Raw genomic sequence first — 20,687 nt, 5'->3', positions numbered from 1 at the left:
TTCTATTATGGTTGTTATAAAGGAAAAGAGTGCTCCCTCAATTCCTTCGGCTTGAGTTTTCGCCTGTTTATATTGCACTGATCAATATTAACAAAGTGAAATGCCCAATCGTTTGCATTCCAAACAGAAGCTAATCAGCTCGAAAGATGTGCACAACAACGCATGTTTGGAAAGCGTTCTGCTATCAGAACACCCTAAAAAGAATGTCCACCATTACAAGACGGAATACAAGAAGCTGCACATTTACCCAAAGCTGGCACTATCACTCACTTCGATACACACCCGAAAAATTGACAAGGAAAGGCTAAAAAATAAGGGGGGTAGTTACAAGCTAAAATTCTTTATCTAATGTAACCAACAAGGCACACTGGTTGTAAAGGAGTCGATCGAATGTCTCATAACAATGAAATAAAGCTTCATCCCACGCCAAATTAACTTTCTTTATGCAGCAACGGCTGGATCCTGTGCGCACAATAATGAAGTCAGACAACTTGCAAGAGGCCAGAGGATAGAAGTATTCATAGTAGGATATTAGGATTTCAAAGAGAAGGCTCCGCGAATGGATTGACCAACCCTAGATGATTGTTCATCGACCTCCCACTGAAACTTGAAGGGCGAATCCTATTGGTTCTGAGGACCTCATATTCTAGAGATAAAAGTGAGCTTAACATGCTAAACGGCAGACACAATTTGGAGATTGCAACAAATGCATTGAGGATTGCAATCACTCCCATGCCAATGTTGTAAATTTCCCAACTTTGATGGATCCTAGCTCAACTTACAAAGTCAAATCCCACAGGGAATCAGAATAAATGAGATGAGATTAAGATGAGTATCTTCATGACCAATTTAATTCATTAACAAGAAGAATAGTGGAGGAATCAAAATTTCAAGGAATTTTACAGATGTGAACAAAGATGAAGCCATCGCTCTCAAAATCCATAGAACATCAACAATTAATTCTATAAAACTTCTAAACCGAAAGCCACTATATAGAAAGAGAAAGAAGCCCCAATCTATTTGGGGATTCAATGATGATATTATGTTTTGAAATCTCAAAAGAGCATCCAGACAGCAAGTGAAACCACTATAAAAGAATTCCTAAACTATCAACTTACTTTTGCAGTTAGGTTCGACACTGCAAATTGAAACTTCTCTCTTGTTTTATTGCCTGCAACATGGCTAGCCTTTGCCACCCTACTGAAAGCACCATTTAACCAAGTTGTTCCGGCAGTTACATACCTGTAAATCATGAAAAGGCAAATCAACTAATTGATTGAGTTATCTTATCCATTTGGACTTCAGAAATTTGTACTTATTAATGTAACTAGCAACAAGGGAACCAAAAATAGTAGCATGAGGCAAATTATATAGTAACCAGCAAAAATCTGCAGTCTAGCAAGAAAAGAATACTGCCAAGAGTAGTTTGGTTCATTATCTCAAGATTCCTTTTTTCTTATTTTTTTCCTGTAAGAATGAGCCTAATAAGAAGAAAGGGTGGAAGAGTGTTAAGGATGGATAAGAAGAAACCTGTTGGTTTTCACAGCAGTCCCTGTGTCATTCAGCTTGCGTTCTGCTACAGTTAGGGCGGCCATGGTTTTGTCAGAGACGTGTAGCCTTTGATCCACTGATTTCACCTTCTCATTAACAACTGTAATTCCAACATTTATTTTTTCTGAAAGGCCAACTCGCCTATCAAAGGAAGTAACCTTTGCTGATGCACTAGCTCTCAGCCGGTGCTTCTCATCAAATGCTTTGGCTTTGTTCACAGCATCTTGTCGAATTGCTGAACCCCTTGCTAACATACTCGTTACAACATCATGAGCTTTACTGGCATAAACCCGGCCACCAATGGGACTACTTTTAATCTACATAGTGAAAGAAAAAGAATATATAATTAGCAACAAACATATTCTCTGAAACGAGGGAAAAATTATAGTAGAAGCAAAAGGATACCTCATTGGTCGGCACAAAATTTCCAGCAGAAACTGAGCTTGTTACATCAGTTACCATGAATTGCTGAAGAATATACAGAGGTTAGAGAAAAAAAAATGAGGCAATTAAGCCAATTAACCTGAAAATTAGCTCATTACCTCATCCTCTATAGGGATATAAATGTAATTTTCTGCAGGTGCTATATGCGCGATCTGGTCTACAATAGTTGCTCCCTGCACAAGGCAAATCAGGGTAAATAGTATCAGTGTGAAGAAACAATCAAAGCCTTCAGCAACATTGCTTTCCAATAAGCAGTTCAAACTCACAAACAAGAACCATTATGATTTGGTAAATTGTGAAAATGCAGTATACAGCCATTCCATTCCAACCTAAAGAGACACTAGGGCAACAAAACAGGGGGTAATGGTCATCACCAAATCAATGCATCTCTGTTAATTCATCTTCACACCCTTTTGGGTAAGGCCATCAAGTTTTGGTATGCTTGGAACACCATCTGAACATCTGGTCTTCAGGCTAAGTCCAGATGAACTTTCAATCTACATGTTTTGTCAAATAATTTGAATCTTGAAACCCAGTTTCCTGTTGGAAAATGAAAATGCTAACTTCCAAAATGTACATAGATGTTTCCACATGCCCTAGTTTAACTTCAATTGTTTCTAAATGTTCTATCGTTCCAACTAAAATCAACTGTGCGCAAGAGTGCCGCACCAGAATATGCATGATGCTGTGATTACATGAAAACATTGTAGGAAGGGACTTCCAGTACAAAAACTGATACCACTATAACCTGTTCCTCTAAAACAGTATTACAATACCATCGAGCAGTCAGCTTAATGAAAAGGCAAACAAATGAACTACATTTATGGCATGCTCATGATCTTGTTTTGCAGTACAATAACATTTGCACTTCCGGTTTAGGAACATTAACCTTTTTGAAAACTTCATCAAGATTCACGAACATAACTATTGAACTTACAAGGTCTAGCACAAATAACCGTGTCTCTTTTTAGAAAGTCGAATTTTAACATAGAGGCATCAAATAACAAGTTAGAGAAACATCATAAACCAAAGAAATACCTTTTTTTTTTCAAAAAAAAAAAACAAAACAAAACTTAGGCTACTAACTGAGCTAGCTGTTTGACATAATTAGCGTGGAGGAGTGATAAAAGCGAAGCAAAAGGGGCATCAGCTTCATCTATGCTATACTGGTAGACATAATATGCTGTTTCTTTTCCGTAATAAAGGAAAGGTATTACGAGTATAAAATCTATATACACAAGTAGTATACGTAGATCCAAATTTCGGAAATTAACTTGTAGTGTCTTGAATAATCCAGAGAATGTCACGAAGAGATCCATTGGAACAAAATGTTAAGGAAAAGAGTGGACCTACCGACAGCAGCACTGCGATCTCAAGCGCTTTCGGATCTTTAAACGTAACAAATGCAGTCCTCCCACTTCCTCCATCATCACTGCCGCCAAAAACCACGACAAATGTTAGAGGAGCTCTGAACGCTAAGCTCCATCGATAGGAGATATCAAGCGAGTCGTAGAGAAACCCCAAATCGGCATCGAGTGTTATATATCGGTCAAAATAAAAGGTGAAATCCCTGAAATTGTTTCAAAGATATACTGAAAGAGGAAGAGAGACTCGCCTTTTGATCTCAACGTGCTCGATTTCTCCGGAGAAGGAGAAGAACTCCCGAATCTCCCTCTCTCCGGCCAGATCTGAGATGTTCCTCACTCGAACCGTTCTGGTCTGTCAAGCCAATTAAAACAAAACAAAAAGGAAAGAACAGAAGATGCCATCAAATAATCCAGTTCGATTCCATAAGATTCATCAAAACTAACAACAAATAGAGGCTTCTATTTCTTCAAATTACCTCCATAAAGAAACACGAGCGAAAGAAAGGGGAAAATAAGACGTCCTTTTTATGATCCGCGCGTTTCGATCTCCGTCACTTTCTCGGCTACTCCGTGGGAGCGTTTTTATTTGGCGGAAAGGAGAAGATTGAAGGAAAGCTAAAATACCCCCCTACGGCTAAAATGTCCAAAATACCCTTTGGCCACTCTTGCTTCATTTTGCAGCAGGAGAAGGAAAACGGATGTAATTTAAAGAGGCTTGAGGGGGGTAGGTTTGAGGATGGGTACCCAAAAGATTCTTTACTTCCCGACGGCAACCTCACTGACCTGTAAGTCGTCCCCAGCGGCGGATGGAATTACCAGAATACCCTCCTTCGCCAAGAGAGAGAAAGGATCTCGACCGTCTGATGAATTCCTAGAGGTGATGATTGGGCTAGCCCACATCACATGGTGGGCTCCAGGAGCTCAGTTTTAGACTGGTCTCCGTTCTCCAGCTACATTCATTCCATTCTAAGGCCATGGCTGCTTGAGGCGGAGTAGATTTGGCTTTGAATTAAAAAGTTTGAGCAACGAAACCGACGGTACCCGTAAATTAAGCAGGATGGAGTAATTTATATTAAATAAATATTCTATGAATGCCTTGTCCTGGCTGGGAATCATGTGATCTCCAATTAATAAGATGACAAGGATTTATAAATTAAAGAACTTTGTATACTTGTTTGGCATAGCACTTATTAATCTCTTTTAAAGTTGAGTAGCTCTAATTAAATATACACGATGGTTATATATATATAGACCTGTGGGGGCTACATCAATCGCTGTTTGCTGTAACGTTGTTAGGTTGACCACTTGTGTCTATGTCGTTCTCGGCGGGAAGAATAACCCGAATGCCGAAGCTGAATAAAAAGTTTTTGGGCTGAGTGTGTAATGCCACTAACTATCTTTATTATTAATTCCGTACCAAAGTTCTGGTGGGAGAGATGTTACAGGAAACATGTAATATTTTTTATACATGGACGCGGTCCACATCTGACTTGAGATGTTTGATTCAGAGTTTGACAGATTTTCCTACATAAAATCTATCTCTTTGTCAGTTGGTTTGATATCTTACTAGATTATGTATGAGGTAGATTGTACGTGATAAATTTGGAGAACTTAATCGCTTATCAATTTGAACCGAAAACTTGACAAACGCTGATGCTCTGGAAAGGAGAGTGGAAACGGAGTTGTCCTTCCTTCCAGTTTTGACTGAAGAAATCAGCTTAATCAGCGAGACTTCCAGGCGTTTACGATTCTTGCTTGGAGCAACTGTGTGAACAAACGCGAGTGTCTTGGATTAACCAGACACAGCCCTTTAGATTTTAATTTTACCATCTCTATCGAATAGTATTCAACATATTCTGATGTCAACAATCTTCCGAATAATATATACTAAGATAACCAACCAGAGTTATCAATTACTCGACTAATCTGTTATTTTATTAAGTTTCCATTTAGTAAAAGCAACAAATTATTATATATATATATATATATAGTTAAAAAAAGTTGTCGATGAGTGTAAGAAAAACAAGGAACCTTCCCCTTTACCCCATCTACAAGGAGATCTCAATAGAAGACCAACGAAAAGGTATAACCTAACCTCCAAAACAACTAATCTCACTCACCATGTTCCAAAGCATAACTCATATCTTGAAGGCGACGTAATAAGATGAGCAGCTCCATCCATTTTTGCAAGTATAAATATGCATTAAGCACCAGCCATTTCTTCCACCTCCATATCCATCCATATACAAGCACATTACAGCTAGGTATTCAGGACCCGATTAAAAGCAAGCCAATATATAGAAGCTAGCTCACATGGAAGCATCTACGTTCATCGATGGACAGCGCATCTACCAGGATTTTATTCCTCCACATGAATTGGTTCAAGAAGAAGCAGCCGACATCCTCATCATTGGCCTTGCAGGTATGACATGCTTATATATATTCTCAATTCAATTCAACCTTCTTTTTTTTTGTTCTTAATTTTTATCCCTATTTGTTCACATGAATTATATGGACTTAATTGCGGATGTAGGATTTAAGAAGGAGCACATCAAGGTTCAAATCGATAACTATGGGAAGCTAAGGATCAGCGGCGCGCGGCCTCTGCTTGGCAACCGGTGGAGCCGCTTCCGCAAGGAATTCCAAGTTCCAGAGAACTGCAACAGTGGCGAGATTCGTGCAAGGTTTGAGAATGGTCAGATCTTAATCACATTGCCCAAGCTCATAACTGAAGAAAAAGCTCAAGATCGACGTGCACATCCCCAGAAGCCTATGGCAGATGATAAGAACGAGGTTCGGACGGAGCCAAAACCAACCACAAGTCCTAACGATGAGAAGAAAAGCGAGTCAACTGATGCTGCAAGAGATGCACACAAAACGGAAGAGAGAAAGATGGATCAAAGTAAAGATAGCTGGAAAGACGCACAGGATAGTTTTAAGAACAAAGTTGAACGCGAAGAACGTAGTGAGAACGGTGATGAAAAAGTCGATGCCGGAAAGAAGAAAGAGGCTTCGAAACCACCGGAGGTCGACGTTGGCAGGAAAAGGATGGTAGGCGAGAGGCAATGGAGCTTCTTCTACAAGCCTAAGCAGAGCATGTGGAGCGCAGTCGCGGTTGTTGTTGTGTTGGTGAGTCTGGGGCTGTATTATTACAACTACAAAATGAACAGGCCAACTGAATCAGCTCAGTGATAGCTTCTTCTACTACATATGTCATATAATGTGCATTGAGCCATTGGTGCATTGCTCCCCGCATTTTTATTTGTACAACAATGTGAATAATATTTTACGCAATAAGCAATAAAAAAAAAATCAAGGGGAATTTATTAATTATAATGAAAAGAACATTTATCAAAGCCCAAGCCCAGAGTCAAAAGGCCCGGCCCTTTAAAGCCTCCGCCCGCGAAACCGGATCCCCGCTCGACTAAAACCTCGACCCGTTTAGGCTGAGGGCGTCGTATTTGTTCGTATCGTATCTTTCTTCCTCACTTCTTCCTCCGTCTCTCTTCTCTCTCCTCCTTTCGTGCGATTTCGCTGCCGCCTCCATCTGCACCCTGCCGAGACGGAGACGCCGTGGAAGATACCCTTGCCCTTCCCTCTCTCTGGTAAGTTTCTCTCTTATCATTTCGCTATTTTTGTTCTCGCTGTCTCTCTCGCCCAAGTTTCGCGGCCGCCGCCGCCGCCGCCTCCATCTTCGTCTTTCTTCTCCAACCCAACCCAACCTTTTCCCTTGCTCGCCTACGCACCACCGCCTTCACTGTCTTCCTCAGCCAACGCCATTACCATCGCCTCCTCCTCCACCCCCTTCATTGCTGTCATCACCGTTAGCACCTCTTCAAGCCGTCTGCAGTAAAGTTAATGCAGGAGGAGCATTGAAGTACAATTTTATTTTATCATTTTAATCTTAATAGAGTTGAGAGTTGAGGGTTTTCACTTCCTCGAGTCCCAACCGCAGTAGGGATTTATCAAGCTGACTAAAATTTTTTACTCTCTATTCTCCTGGATGTTTGTTTTTGAAGGATTTTCCCTGAATACGAGCAACCAAAGATTTGGTGAAGAAATTGATCATGGGTACGCAATTAATCAACACAAGTTTATGTTCTTTCTCTCCGATTTGACCTTCGGAACTCCAGTTTTGGCTCATTATTGTTGTTGTAGTGGTTGTTCTTTGACCTACTCAACTTCTTAAACTTTTCTTATTGCAGAGAGAGTTGGAGGGAAATCTCGGAGAGAGAAGCGGAAGGAAGCACGATTGGAGAAGCACAGAAACCGATTCCTCTCTTGGGTTGAGAACCAGGTTATCATTTATCGCTTTTTCCTCACTTAAATGCATCAAACAATAGTTTCAAATTATAGAATTTGTCACTTTTGAATCTAATATACGGAATACATGGAATCTAGAGTGGTAAGAATAAGAAAAGTAATGCAACATTGGATCCAAAACCAGCTGTGGAGATGAAATTTAAGGAAAAACCTTCTGGTTTGAACAAGAAGAAAGATCTAGAGGGTAAGCCAAAGACCAAGTTCCAAGAGTTTCTTGAAATTGACATGGGACAAGGTGCAGCTAGCATAGAGGAGGATCGAGTTTTGGAGAGAAGGCTTGCAAAGAAGCTCAAGGTTAAAAAGGGAAGGCTGAGTGGTCCTGATGATGGGATAAATATGCTATTTGAGGGACTCCATTCAGAGCTAGACTCCGTCTTTGCTGATGACATTGATATAGATGGTGAAATAAAGGAGGAAGACACTTGTGAGAGAATAAATGCTACTACATCGAGTGATAGAAATAAACGTAAGAGAAAGAAGAAGCGACAAGAGAGTGAGGTTGCTGAGGAAGTGAATATTGAAGGTTCAGAGACAGAGAATGGAGGAGCCGAGTATCTCCAGGAATCAGATGAAGAAGATCAACATGTGGAGGAACCACCTGTCATGGATGTGAGTGTGAAATATGTGGCCCCTAACCTGCGAGCTTGTGCGAATACTGAATCTGAAGAGATTTCTCAGATTCGCCGCAGAGTGAGAGGTATGAGTTTCTTATGTTCACTTGGGTATTTCCCAATGAGATTTGGCTCTTGTTATTTATTAAATGCTTACCGTTATAATTGTTTCAGGACTTCTGAATAGGCTTTCTGAGTCAAATGTGGAGTCTATTACACAAGAGGTTGCTGCAATCTTTCGGGTAAGTCCATTCGTAAAAGTATTTTTGTTAATTTCTGCTACTATAATAAATCTTTTATGTTGTTCCCAGTTTCCTATTGTGTCTTCAATCAGGAGCTTTCTCCTCTACTTATTTACCTAACTTTCTTACAGTCAGTTTCTCGCAGTGTCGGTTGTCAAGTAATAGGTGGAGAGGTTGTGACTTCTTGTTCAGGAGGGCCTCGTGGCAATGAACAGTTAGAGCTCTTTTATACCCTTTTGATCTCTGGTCCAAGCATTATTATTACATCTCTAAATCCATTTCTTTTAGAAAAAAAATCTCTAGTTTAGCAATCAAAGGAATACCTTATCATAAATTGCAGATAATAGATAATAGGCACTCTATATAATTAAGTGCTACAAGGAACTTGAAGAACTTTAATGGACTTTACAATTATGAAATATTTATCCACAACTCAGAAAGCTGTGTTGCAAAATAAGCATCTAACAGCCTTGAAGTTATTTGAGATTTTGTGCTCTTGTGGAAAAATTATGAGCTACATGATTGGTGATTCATATCCAACTGTCCGTTGAAACCTGATTTTCCATTACAATCCTGGGAAGGAAGTATGGCATACATGATAAGATATTCCAAAGTCCAAACTTGATCTTCCAAGGAAATAGTGAGTTATTGGGACATGCTTGTTGCTTCTTGTTCCTTCAGTGAATATAAGTTCAATTGATATATTGGAGATAATGAGATGTCATGGTTATATATCTTGCCCACCTTATAATAGGAATCACTGTCAAGGATTCATTACTGGTCATAGTAATTCTTGAAGGACTTCATGGACTTTCTTCTGTAGTTGCTGAAAAACTTGAAAGAACTTTGTTAGAACAGAAGACAGGGTTCTTGCCTATTTTGTTTGTTTAAATTGACCCAGTGAATAAAATTTATTTTACACCATTAAGTCATTGAAGAACCAATTTAGTAACCAGAAATCAAAGAGAAGAATATGTAAAGTTTATTAAACCTTGAATGTTTACACTATATTATGTTCATAAAGGGTTTCTCTAGCATTAATACCAGACCATTTATCTATGTAGGTATGCTGCTGTGTTTTCAGCTTTTGTTGCAGGTATGGCATGTTTAGTTGGGATTGATTTCAGTGCAAAGCTTCTTGCTTCTCTTGCTGAATCATTCGAGGTATAAGGCAAATACGTAATATGAGCACTCGTCATTGTGAGAAGTGATTTTAGTTACAGTATTCTTGTATCTAAGCAGCTTTGTCTTCAACGGTTGTATCAAAGATCTATAGTATGTTCAGAGTGCACAATAATGTTCATTTTATCCTATTTATAATATAATATCATTTACAATTTTGCTGCTTTCCATTTTGGTCTTCTTAAGGTGTTACAAATATTGTAAGAACCACTACATTTTATTGATGGAAAAATTAATATGTTGTATTAATGTTTCATCATGGAGTAACTTCTGAGCCTTTCCTAATGAACACATTCCTTTGTTCGTAGGTTGAATACTTGAAGGAAGATGGCCTATCTTTGCGAAATCTCACCTTGTTACTGTCCTACATGTGCATATTTGGTGTCTGTTCAAGGTGTGAGATATAAATAACACAATTTGCATCTCTTTAGTATTGCAAGCTTGCAATAGTTGTACAACAGGAGATCTTACACATATGTATTACTTTTTGACATCATTGACTGACATATGTATCAAGGCAATGTCTATTGAGAAGAATGAAGCTTTAGCATGCAAAAAACATTAGAACTTTGTAAAATGTCATCGGTAAATTTTGACTTACTGAGAGGTGCTATTATTATTCTCATGCCAAGTCAATTCAGTTATCCAAGTAGATATTGAGAAAATTCCAAGTGTTCAAAAAAAAATCTGTATTTTAATGTAAATACGTGCATATACTGAATCTGATTCTGTTCAACAGTTTTTTTTTTTTTTTGAAGCAGCAGACTGTCGGAAGTTATTATGCTGGAGCAGTCTAGTCATATTCATACTAATTATTGACCTTTTTCCTAATATGCAGCGATCTCATATTTGACCTTCTTTCTGAGTTGAGCAAGCGCTTGACGGAGTTGGACGTCTCAACAATCTTGACAATCTTACAGAGTATGATCTTGAGTTCTCCACGACCTTGCTTATTGATAAACGTTAATTGCTACACAAATTGGAAAATCTGATGCTTGCAGTTATTCCTCACTGAAAGTTATTATCAGCAAGTTTCTGTTGTGGTAACTTTTGAACTGAAACAGGTTGTGGAATGAAGCTCAGGGGCGAAGATCCCATTTCCATGAAAGATTTTGTCCTTAGTATTCAGAATAGAGTGAATGAGTTGAAATCTCTTTCTGCAGGAGAAGGAAAGATAAACTGTAGACGGGTAAGCTGCTTATATTTCCTATTCTCGTTCCAAAATGTAGTATCTTGAATATATTATTGTTTTTCTGGATTGATTTCTGTACAGATGGAATTCATGCTTGAGACAATATGTGATATTAAAAACAATAAGAGAAGGGCTAAAGAGGATCCTGTGCATCATACACGGATAAAAAAGTGGCTACAAAAGGTCCGTCATATTACACTTTTTGTTTTTAAACATTGTCACATCATAATTAGTATGTATTATACATACAATAATTTATGTGTGCCAGAGAATCATGCATTGTTTTCTGTCAACTGAACCATGCAAGCTATAAGAGTAGAGGTGCTGTTCTCATATTTTGCTTTCTCATGGGTAATACCTGTAATTTCATGATAGTATATGTGGGTATATTGGATTTAAGAATGCTTTGCAGCCTGGTTTCTCTAGAAACGGATCTTCCTTTAACGTCTTAACGTCTGTGGAGAATTGGAAGTGAGATATCATTCTCATGTCCAAAACACTGTCTCTACTCTGATGGCTTTAGTTTCTGCAGCTTAAGGCAGAAGATATTCTTTTGCGTGGGCTCAAGTGGAGCAAGCTGCTTGATCCGGAAAAGAAAGGGCAGTGGTGGTTGTCAGGGGATGTTGTCTCAACAATAGAAAATGTTGAAGATGATGTGACTACAATTAGCAAGGAGGTTTTAGAGGCACAAAAGTTGGTTCAACTTGCAGCCGCACAGAGAATGAACACCGACCTTCGAAAAGCAATTTTTTGCATAATTATGAGTGGGGAAGACTACATAGATGCTTTTGAGAAACTTCTGAGGCTGGATTTTTCCGGGAAGCAGGTGCTTGCACTATGCATACTATGTAATTTGTCTATTCTTGGTTATTCCCATCTCAATATTGATTTTGTTTTATTTATGATGAGCCACAGGATCGGGAAATCATGAGGGTCCTTGTTGATTGCTGTTTACAAGAAAAGATGTTTAATAAGTATTATACTGTCTTGGCTTCCAAGTTATGTAGCCATGGCAAAAATCACAAGTTCAGCCTACAGGTATCTAGACTATTCTTCCCTGTCCATGAAGATAATTTCTTAGTTTTTACGATTGTTTGGTTGAAATAATTACTTCTTGCAGTTGGATCAGGGATTAGAGTAGTATTGTTATGATTTGGATACACCTGATTTGTGCTGAATTTTTCGAAGTAATGTTGCATTGCATACTTGGGCTGACGTCTTGGTATTATTTTCTTCCAATTGGAGTGTCCCATACTTTATCTCTTTGAAGAACTAAATTTAAATTTGGAAGTCTCTTCTTGCAAAATTTATCCTACCAAGTTGGCCTTCTTTCTAAATTAAGTAAAATGATGTAGATCACTTCATATGTGACATTTGACGAGCTTTACTCATTTAATCATGTTGCTCTTATATGCTATCTTAACTCATAATTAGCCATGTTCTAGAACTAGACTTGCATCAGGATTTCTTTCTTGATGTAATTATACATGTGGGCAGTTAGGGTCAAGGATTTTAGTTCCTGGCACGCTTTGTCCCACAGCTTGGCCGGCCAGGAAGTACCACCTGCCATGCTTTGCCTGTCAGAGTGGCCATTGTGCTATAACTAAACACTATGCCACCTAGGACTCTGTTTCGGTATTGTGCTGCATGATGCCAACTCTTGCTGATTCAAAACTTAATGTTTTGGGCAGCACAGAGCGATACAAAATGGTCCTATTTTGTGACCTATTTACAATGCTGTTTTCCTACCAGCACAAGAAGTTTTAAGCAGCATACTGATGCTCAAGTCCTTGGCAGCTCTGGTGAATGTAGGCTGGTGAAGTTGTCTGTCATGGAGTCTTGACTTTTACAAGCAAAAAGCACAGGTTTCATTTTTACAATCAACAAATTATGTCATGCTTAATATCCTTTGATGTGTTATAGATTGCTATATCTGTTGAAGGAGACGTCTGTCTGGTACATTTCCCAGCCAGACTTTACATTTACATGTATCTATCTCTACATGTGTATGCCTATTTGTTGGGTCTTTTAATGAAGATAAGCCTCTAGCAGTTGCTTTCTTGATTTCTTCATGGTTTCTAAATCTCTTTCTTTCTGGTTTGCAACACCAGTACTGCATATGGGATCACTTTAAAGAACTTGAAAACATGGAACTGCAGCGATCAATGAACCTTGCAAAATTTGTTGCAGAGATGCTAGCACGCTTCTCACTCTCCCTTGCCATTCTAAAGACTGTAGATCTTGCAAATCCTAAGCATCTGACTCCAAAAACAGTCATGCATTTTCGAATGCTGTTTGAATCTATCTTTGAGAATGGCGATGCTCTTGTCTGGAACATATTTACCCGCATAGCTGCACTCCCAGAGCTTGAAATGCTGAGAAGCAGCCTCGTTTTCTTCATCAAGCAGTATGTTGTTGCTGCAGGCACCGGAAAGTCTACAGCTGGCAAATATAAGATTGCAAAGAAGGCACTTGATAATGTTGCTGGAGTTTTGATGTAAATGCTCTTAGAGGTAGTGTTAGACAAAAGGCAATTTTGTTTTTCCTTTCTGTGGATCCCATGGCTGGGTTCCCTTATTCTTTTCTGTGTCGGTTTGTATCTTATGGTTGTTTGGTTGTTGTTCAGAAACGTAACTTACGTAATTTGTCCGCATATTTTACTCCTACAGTCAGTATAGGAGGAAGACGATGTTGATTAGAAGTGCAAACAAAAGGTGTTGATTTAAGATGACAAGAAATTACACAAAGATGTCAGGCATGATTTGTTGCATGTTAATTCAAAGCTAAATTACATTATTACGCAGAAACCTCCTCCTCAAAGTAGGAGGTATGTAGGAATGCAGCGCGTTACTAGGCACTGGCCAGCTGCTTCCTGAGCAGCTTGGCTGAAGCCACCATGTTTGTGAGGGCAGGCTTCACTTCAGAGTATTTGCGCGTCTTGAGACCACAGTCAGGGTTCACCCATAGGGTGTTCGTCTCAAGAACTACCAACATCTTGTAAATCCGATCTGCAATCTCCTCCATCGACGGAATCCTAGGAGAGTGGATATCATACACCCCAGGGCCAATGCCAGCGCTATACTTTATACCCCCTCGGAAGACTGAGAGGAGCTTCTCGTCAGAGCGGGAGTTCTCTATGGTAATCACATCAGCATCCATGTCTATAATTGAATGGATAATGTCGTTGAAGTTGGAGTAACACATGTGCGTATGTATCTAAATAGGACCATGATCATAAAAAACAAGAATATTATGAGGGCTGTCACAGCCTCACAGTTTTTTAAAGCATACATAGGAAGCAAAAGCAAGAGATGAACCTGTGTTGTATCCTTGACACCACAATTAGTGATCCTAAATGAATGAACAGCCCAGTCAAGATAGAAGGCCTGCTCAGACTTGCGGAGAGGCAACCCCTCTCTGAGAGCTGCTTCATCAATTTGGATGACCTGGACGATCCCCACAAAAGGAAAGAAGCTGAGATAATCTTCCATTTATTATTTAAAAAGTGTTTTTCAGAAAAGAACCAGACCTTAATACCAGCTTCTTCCAAATCTTCCACTTCCTTCTTGATCGCAAGAGCTATCTGATAGCAAGTCTCGAATCTAATAGATGCAATTTGCTTAGTTAATGATAAGTAGAAAAGTTCAATAAAGACATTGAGGACTTGACAACATTTACAAGAGGATACATGATTGTTATCAAAGCAGAAGAGCTAACCTTGGTTGGTCATTTCTGACGAAAGACCAGTTGAGGATTGTTACTGGGCCTGTCAGCATTCCTTTCATGGGACGTGAGGTCATGCTCTGGGCCATTGTTGACCAGAACACAGTCATAGCCGTGGGACGGCTCACATCACCATAGATGATTGGTGGCTTAACACATCGTGAGCCATAAGATTGCACCCAACCATTGACTGTGAAAGCAAATCCAGATAGTTGCTCCCCAAAGTATTCCACCATATCATTTCTCTGCAAAAGAGAGACTGCATCATAAGCAAACCAGGCTATCACCATCTGTGATTCTATCAAACAAAGATACAATGACTTATAACTATGGCAACATAAGCAGTTAAGTTAACCTCAGGTTCCCCATGGACAAGGACATCAATGTCAAGTTCTTCCTGCAACTTAACAACTTTGCCTATTTCCTCCTTGATGGACTTCACATACTCCTCTTCAGAGATCCTGTGCAAAGTATGTTGATTAGGAGAATACAGCACAAAGTAAGAAAACCATAATCAAATAACAAAGAGAGAGGTATCCACTTTTTGGCCTTGTGTTCTCTTCGCACCCTCCGAAGATCCATTGTCTGCGGGAATGAACCAATGGTAGTGGTAGGAAGGATAGGAAGATTTAGCTTCTTTTGTTGTGCATCCAATCGGGCCCTAACATTTGTAGCCCTGCGGTGGTCACAGCCTTTCAGTGCAGAAGCCTGGGGATCCAATATCGTAGGTAAAATTACATGGAGGCCCACATGTTTGACATTAGAAATGAGCTCCTATATATTTTCAGTAACTTACAGCCTTTTGAACTTCGTCATTGGTCACTCTGGGGGATGACTTTCTTGAAGCCTGTGCAGCAGCATTTGCTGAGAAGAACGCCTATGGAGAAAATCAGAAAAACAATGGTTAGATATTGTCAATTAGACATTAAGTCATTAACCAGACAGCATGTGCAAAATTGGTTTGACAAAATTGTAGGATAGTGATGGTATACATGAAAAACCACCTATAATGAGGCAGTCACCACCCTTACCAGGTCTTTAACTATAAAAGATCATACCTCATCCTTGTGGCCAGCTAATGCCTTGGCCAGCGCATTCACTTCAAACACCTTTTGTGCCGCAAAAGCCAACCAAGACTTGATGTCATTATCCAGCTTATCCTCATTTACTAAATCTACAGCAGTATGCATAAGGGAGCAGGAAGTTGAGACCACAAGCTTGTCTGCAAAACAAAATGAAATAGCATAAAGAAATAAGATGAACTGCTCAGAAAAGCTACAGTTTAATGAGGTAATAATGACCTCTGCCTACAACAGCCTCAAGTGAATTAAGCATCTTCATGGAGGCTGCTAAATCATTTGCCCAGATGTTTCTTCCATCTAGAATTCCAGCAAAAAGATACTTGCCGGATGGAAAACCTGCACTTTTAATTAGGTCCAGGGTCTTGGATCCACGAACAAGATCAAACCCATAACCAGACACGCCACTCAATGTAGTGATGGTTCTGTTGAGGCAAAAGTACTGGTCAAGCATTTTGTTTTCTTTTTTCATTAGACATATATAATTTGGTTCAATAAGAAAACATGTGAAATAGCATACTTGTAAGCCTCAGAAGAAACATCAGCAAAGTAGGTCTCAATGAGCACATTCAAGCCAGATAAAGATGGCTCTAGCTCTGAGTAGGCTTTGCTAAATGCCTGCAGTTGGTGAGAGTCAAGGTCCAATACAAGGGTAGGCTCATCAAACTGGACCCATGAAGCACCTGATGACTTCAATTCTGCAATAACTTCCCTGACAATGAATATTGACTGATGATCAAAATTCAAGTATATAACCCATCCAACAAAGCATGTAGTAATAATCCTTACTTGTAGACAGGCAGGACATTTCCAAGAAGTGAGAGAAGAGAAAAGGATTTATCTTCCCCTTTAGCAGGTTTTGACAGCAGCAAGTATGTGACAGGCCCTATAAGCACCGGAATTGTATCAATGCCCAGCTGCATCCAGATAGAAAAGGAAATGAGAAAAAGATTTCAACTCACAAAAAAAAATGTCATCGTGATCATTTCACTAAGAGTACCAAATAGGAGCATCATATACTACAAGGTAATATGTTAATTCAATAGAACATATTGTGAAAGAGTAGAGAGAATTTGCCATATCAATGTTCACATATATGTCGCAACTAATTTGTCATATCTAGGTTTTTTGAGAATTTGACTTCTCAAGAAGTTATCCCTATCACATCATATAATTTGTGCATGTAAAAGGTCACTTCAAAATTTCAGGTACTTAAAACAGCAGAATAATAGCAGAAAACAAAACAAAAATGATTTGGGAGGACAACATGGAACTTTAAACATTTTTATCTCTCTGATAATATATTATTTCGTGTGTATTAGAATTTCTGAAACTGACCAGCATTAACCATCTCTAATTGCTATCATGGTTGACAGTACAGTGCAAAGGAGGACTATACATGTCTGACCACCTTCCAAACATTGCAAAGTTTAACAGCAGAATATTATAGGAGAGTTTATCGAGAGCCTTACTGCCTTTGCTTCTTTGTACTCTGACACTGCCTTATGAGAAGCATAAGAGAACTTTGTATCCGGAGCCAATTCAGGGACGATGTAGTGGCTAATTAGAAAACACCAAAGAATCAAGTTGGTGAATTTTGTCCTAGACAAATCTACATGATAAAAATTAACATAATTTGGGCACCCGTAGAAGTTGAAAATTGAAATCACTTACTAGTTAGTGTCAAACCACTTGGTCATCTCCATAGCAGGTACAGATGCATTTCCTCTAGCCATAGAGAAGTAGGTCTCAAACTCAATCTCACCACCATTCCACCCATATCTCAAGGGAATGGCACCAAGCATTGCCGTTGTGTCAAGCATTTGATCATAGTATGAGAAAGTATTGCTTGGAATGTACTTAATCCCAGCATCTGCCATTTGCTTCCAGATGGAAGTCCTGAGATCTGCAGCAACCTTCTGCAAATCATCTACATTGCTCTTCCCATCCCAAAAGGATTCCAACGCAAACTTAAGCTCTCTCTTTGGTCCTATTCGAGGATACCCAATAATATGTGAAGCCATATTCCTGGAAGACATAATTGCTTGTATTGAGAGAAAGAAGAGAAACACACAGAAATGGTAAAATCTACTTCTAGAAACCTAAGTACGGTACAGATTGGTTACTGCAGCAAGATAAAGAAACTTGGCTACCAGATACTGCGTCCTACTTAATAGTTTCTCGTCATGTAACATGTACGTATGTGTGTCGTGGCAACAAAGAGACTTCTTCATCAATTCGACAAAATGGAGGACTAACTTAGCAGAGGAAGCAACGAAAACATATCAAATGCATTTGTAATACTTGGAACAGAAAAAGAAGAAAACAAAAACTGTACACTTTGTGAACAACATTTAAACCTACAAGCATAAACGACACAACAAATTCGCGACAAAAAACTGACGGCAAGATCCAACAGCAGATATAGAAAACCAACTAACGATAACACTAACAGAAACTTCTCAGAGAGAAAACATCGAACATCTAAGGGTCACATTAAGAATTTGGAAACACAATAATGGTAAAGAAGAGAGAAAGAGAGAGAGCTCTACTACCTTCTGGGGAGATGGAGGCGATCATGAAGAGAGGATGAGGCGAGGGTGGCGATTGCGAAGGGCGGAGATAGGAGAGCAGAAGGCCGCGCAAGGAGGAAGAGAGAGATGGAAGGCATTCTTTGTTTTTATTTTATTCTATCGTCGGAGGGAGAGACGGGTTTCCTTGATTTTAAAACTCTCACTGCCACTGGTACTGGCTGGAATAACTACCTACCTCAAAAGTAGCCAAACAACGCAACTCAATCTCTTGCTTCAATACTAGTTATATTTTTATGAGCAATAATAATAATAATAATAATAATAACAGAATTCTTACAAGAGGAGGAAAGCAACATATACGATTTCTCTTAATGAACATAAATCATATAGTTATCCTACTTGCAGATTCTAAAAACTAAGTTCCTGCCCCAGAGATTGACACTAGGATTATAGGAAGAGAACTAAATAAAGTTTCAGTTAAATGGAATCTTCCTTAATTATGAGCAGCCATAGGAATATTCTTCAGAGAAAATCAACTATAACACTACTTGCATACAAAGAATTATAACATTGCATAGTGTTTACATGGAGGTACAGGTTGATGGCAAATCCCATTACAGAACCCCCAATGATCCCATATTTCTATGTTATTACAAAGCTACTGATGTTAGATTGACTCCCAACTTTGCAGTATTTGTATTCGCGCTTGTTCTCACTGAACATGCGAGCGGCCTCAGAATTTTGCGAGTTTGGATTTGGGTCACAGAGAAGAGACTGAAGGTAGCAGCAACAAAGGCCAAAACATCAGTTGCCAAATATTATTCAATGGCATGATAATTAATCTACAACAGAGTATTCACTCAAGCAGCTTAAGTTGACTATTGAAATTGATGATAGGTGACAAGAAAAAATAAAAAGTACAAATGGCAGAACATACAAGCATGTTAAAGTTTAGACAGTTCACATTAACTCTTAAATTGTGCATTCCTATCCTGTAGATACTTGAATGCTTCATGAACTAATATTTTTGCCATTAAGAAGAGTTAGCTGTACAGTAATAAACAGTTGAAGGCTTTAGCGCATTTGACATGCAGTCCTTCAGATAACTACGTAGGAATAACAGTTTAATGTATATTCATTCACTCATTCAAAGGGTGAAATGTACTTCAACAAGAAAAAGGCCTTGCTTTCCTGACAACCAAAATTCAAAATATATGTCTTTCAAAGTAACAATCATTTAAAAGTACTAGCTGGAGTACAAGTGGAACATATTATGTGCAGGTGAATCTAATTGATTTCTACTCCTTATTTCTTGCTTTCCACAAGATCTAACAAGAAAATGAAAAATGTCTGACATTTTAAGAAATCGTCCTTAGCCTTGGTGCTACAAGTATTCTAGGACAACAAGGTCTACCTGCTCTAAGTGAAAGGATCTAATCCAACCTTCAGCATAAAACATTCTAATACAGACAGTCTCGGGTTTGAATCAATCAAAAATAAAAATATTCTGAACTCTGAAGTATTAAGTATTAGAGAATGACAGAATGTATAGAAGTCAGTATTGCTGCAACATCCTATATAGGACTCCATTGGTTCTATAAAATATCCAAGCAAATGCTTCCATCTGCATAGACTGGTGATTATTAGAGGCCACAATTTCTTCACATGATGGTTTCAGAAGGCAAAATTGATCAAAGATCAAATAGGTGTGAAAAGGAAATAAAAAAGATCGTACCCAAAGATGATGGCGTTCCAGAGCATGATGTTGTTGTCGTGCGGCGCGCCGCTGATGCCCGCCGGCGGATCCTGCTGCAGCCTCTTGCATCAGCCACTTTTTCGCCGGTGTCGACATCTCAATCCACTCACAAATATCGGATCTTTTCTTCCAAACTATTCCTCCTCGAATATTATGAGCACGTCTATAACTTATTTTAACATCCCAATATTAAAGCGAGACAGGGGAGGAGAGAGAGAGAGAAGCGGAAAGAAGAGGGTGGTGAGCTAGAGAAAAAAGATGATTCTGCCCACAAATTGGCCAAACTGAGACTGCTCCAAGTCAGCTACAACGAAACCAAGTCAATGAGATGAGAACAGGAAAAAGATTTATTTAACTCCATTACTATTTCGTAATTACCAATAGTCTATTTGACTCATGATCAACAAGGCTACTTAATTCACAATCTATCTAACTTGAAAATCATCATTTTATTTTATTATTTTTCACTTTACCTATATTACTGTCCACCTAAACCATTAGATCTCCAAAACTTATTTTCTCGGTTTACTATTTATTCTTCCAGTCCTACTTGCAAGTTGCAAATGATGGTGATCTGATTAAAGAAGACAAATAATTTAATGAAAACTAAATGCATTACATCATTCATGACCACCTCTAATCTCTATAGACTTATTTAGAAGAAGCGTGTCAATCTTAGCGAC

The 20,687-nt window shown here is 38.9% G+C and overlaps 4 protein-coding genes and 1 pseudogene across 7 annotated transcripts; 2 read left to right on the top strand and 3 right to left on the bottom strand.

Annotated features, from left to right (window-relative positions):
* Positions 1-87: 87 nt before the first annotated feature.
* Positions 88-4,041, bottom strand: LOC140786534 (binding partner of ACD11 1). Its single transcript, XM_073135027.1, has 8 exons — positions 3,839-4,041; positions 3,611-3,714; positions 3,349-3,427; positions 2,094-2,168; positions 1,957-2,019; positions 1,531-1,868; positions 1,119-1,242; positions 88-462 (listed from the first exon to the last, which is right to left on the bottom strand). Exons 1-8 carry the CDS (start codon positions 3,842-3,844, stop codon positions 442-444), a joined length of 810 nt encoding a protein of 269 aa, XP_072991128.1. The 5' UTR covers positions 3,845-4,041; the 3' UTR covers positions 88-441.
* A 1,533-nt stretch (positions 4,042-5,574) lies between these two features.
* On the top strand, positions 5,575-6,695 carry LOC140786816 (uncharacterized). The gene is made up of 2 exons (XM_073135494.1): positions 5,575-5,784; positions 5,896-6,695. Exons 1-2 carry the CDS (start codon positions 5,676-5,678, stop codon positions 6,552-6,554), a joined length of 768 nt encoding a protein of 255 aa, XP_072991595.1. The 5' UTR covers positions 5,575-5,675; the 3' UTR covers positions 6,555-6,695.
* A 117-nt stretch (positions 6,696-6,812) lies between these two features.
* On the top strand, positions 6,813-13,659 carry LOC140786603 (uncharacterized). Of its 3 annotated transcripts, none has more exons than XR_012108672.1 (15): positions 6,813-6,967; positions 7,382-7,433; positions 7,568-7,659; positions 7,764-8,382; positions 8,471-8,538; positions 8,670-8,752; positions 9,603-9,702; positions 10,029-10,114; positions 10,559-10,641; positions 10,785-10,909; positions 10,994-11,095; positions 11,445-11,738; positions 11,828-11,950; positions 12,665-12,777; positions 13,024-13,659. XR_012108672.1 is itself a non-coding variant. In XM_073135157.1 (14 exons), exons 2-14 carry the CDS (start codon positions 7,430-7,432, stop codon positions 13,411-13,413), a joined length of 2,169 nt encoding a protein of 722 aa, XP_072991258.1. In that variant the 5' UTR covers positions 6,813-6,967; positions 7,382-7,429; the 3' UTR covers positions 13,414-13,659. The 3 variants fall into 3 exon arrangements, 1 of the variants encoding a protein (XP_072991258.1); XR_012108673.1 differs by having other exon boundaries at positions 12,710-12,777; positions 13,024-13,157; XM_073135157.1 differs by lacking the exon at positions 12,665-12,777.
* On the bottom strand, positions 13,478-20,107 carry LOC140786602 (5-methyltetrahydropteroyltriglutamate--homocysteine methyltransferase 2-like). 2 transcript variants are annotated; one of them, XM_073135154.1, is made up of 15 exons: positions 19,984-20,107; positions 18,270-18,479; positions 17,389-17,742; positions 17,187-17,274; positions 16,504-16,631; positions 16,235-16,426; positions 15,937-16,139; positions 15,694-15,857; positions 15,432-15,512; positions 15,177-15,343; positions 14,991-15,096; positions 14,630-14,880; positions 14,442-14,514; positions 14,230-14,358; positions 13,478-14,128 (listed from the first exon to the last, which is right to left on the bottom strand). In XM_073135154.1, the coding sequence occupies exons 2-15, from the start codon at positions 18,383-18,385 to the stop codon at positions 13,763-13,765; spliced, it is 2,418 nt and encodes an 805-aa protein (XP_072991255.1). In that variant the 5' UTR covers positions 18,386-18,479; positions 19,984-20,107; the 3' UTR covers positions 13,478-13,762. The 2 variants fall into 2 exon arrangements, with proteins under 2 accessions (XP_072991255.1, XP_072991256.1); XM_073135155.1 differs by having other exon boundaries at positions 13,918-14,073.
* LOC140786604 (ubiquitin-conjugating enzyme E2 2-like) lies at positions 18,796-20,100 on the bottom strand (annotated as a pseudogene).
* Positions 20,108-20,687: the final 580 nt, after the last annotated feature.

This window comes from Typha latifolia, chromosome 4 (assembly GCF_019914945.1).
Source record: "Typha latifolia isolate L0001 chromosome 4, TyphaL0001v2, whole genome shotgun sequence".
Taxonomy (NCBI): Eukaryota; Viridiplantae; Streptophyta; class Magnoliopsida; order Poales; family Typhaceae; genus Typha; species Typha latifolia.
Note: the sequence above shows the minus strand (reverse complement) of the source record. Positions and strands in the feature narration are given on the sequence as shown.

Coding starts and splice junctions, on each gene's coding strand:
- LOC140786534 (XM_073135027.1), bottom strand. Junction 1,869..1,956: donor ATTTTGTGCCGACCAATGAG/GTATCCTTTTGC, acceptor TTCACTATGTAG/ATTAAAAGTAGTCCCATTGG. Junction 1,243..1,530: donor ACTGCTGTGAAAACCAACAG/GTTTCTTCTTAT, acceptor CATGATTTACAG/GTATGTAACTGCCGGAACAA.
- LOC140786603 (XM_073135157.1), top strand. Junction 10,642..10,784: donor AATCTTGACAATCTTACAGA/GTATGATCTTGA, acceptor GAACTGAAACAG/GTTGTGGAATGAAGCTCAGG. Junction 11,739..11,827: donor TGGATTTTTCCGGGAAGCAG/GTGCTTGCACTA, acceptor GATGAGCCACAG/GATCGGGAAATCATGAGGGT.
- LOC140786816 (XM_073135494.1), top strand. CDS start 5,676: ATGGAAGCATCTACGTTCATCGATGGACAGCGCATCTACCAGGATTTT. Junction 5,785..5,895: donor CCTCATCATTGGCCTTGCAG/GTATGACATGCT, acceptor TTGCGGATGTAG/GATTTAAGAAGGAGCACATC.
- LOC140786602 (XM_073135154.1), bottom strand. CDS start 18,385: ATGCCTTCCATCTCTCTCTTCCTCCTTGCGCGGCCTTCTGCTCTCCTA. Junction 17,743..18,269: donor CGCCTCCATCTCCCCAGAAG/GTAGTAGAGCTC, acceptor TATGTCTTCCAG/GAATATGGCTTCACATATTA. Junction 14,881..14,990: donor TTGTCCATGGGGAACCTGAG/GTTAACTTAACT, acceptor TCTCTTTTGCAG/AGAAATGATATGGTGGAATA.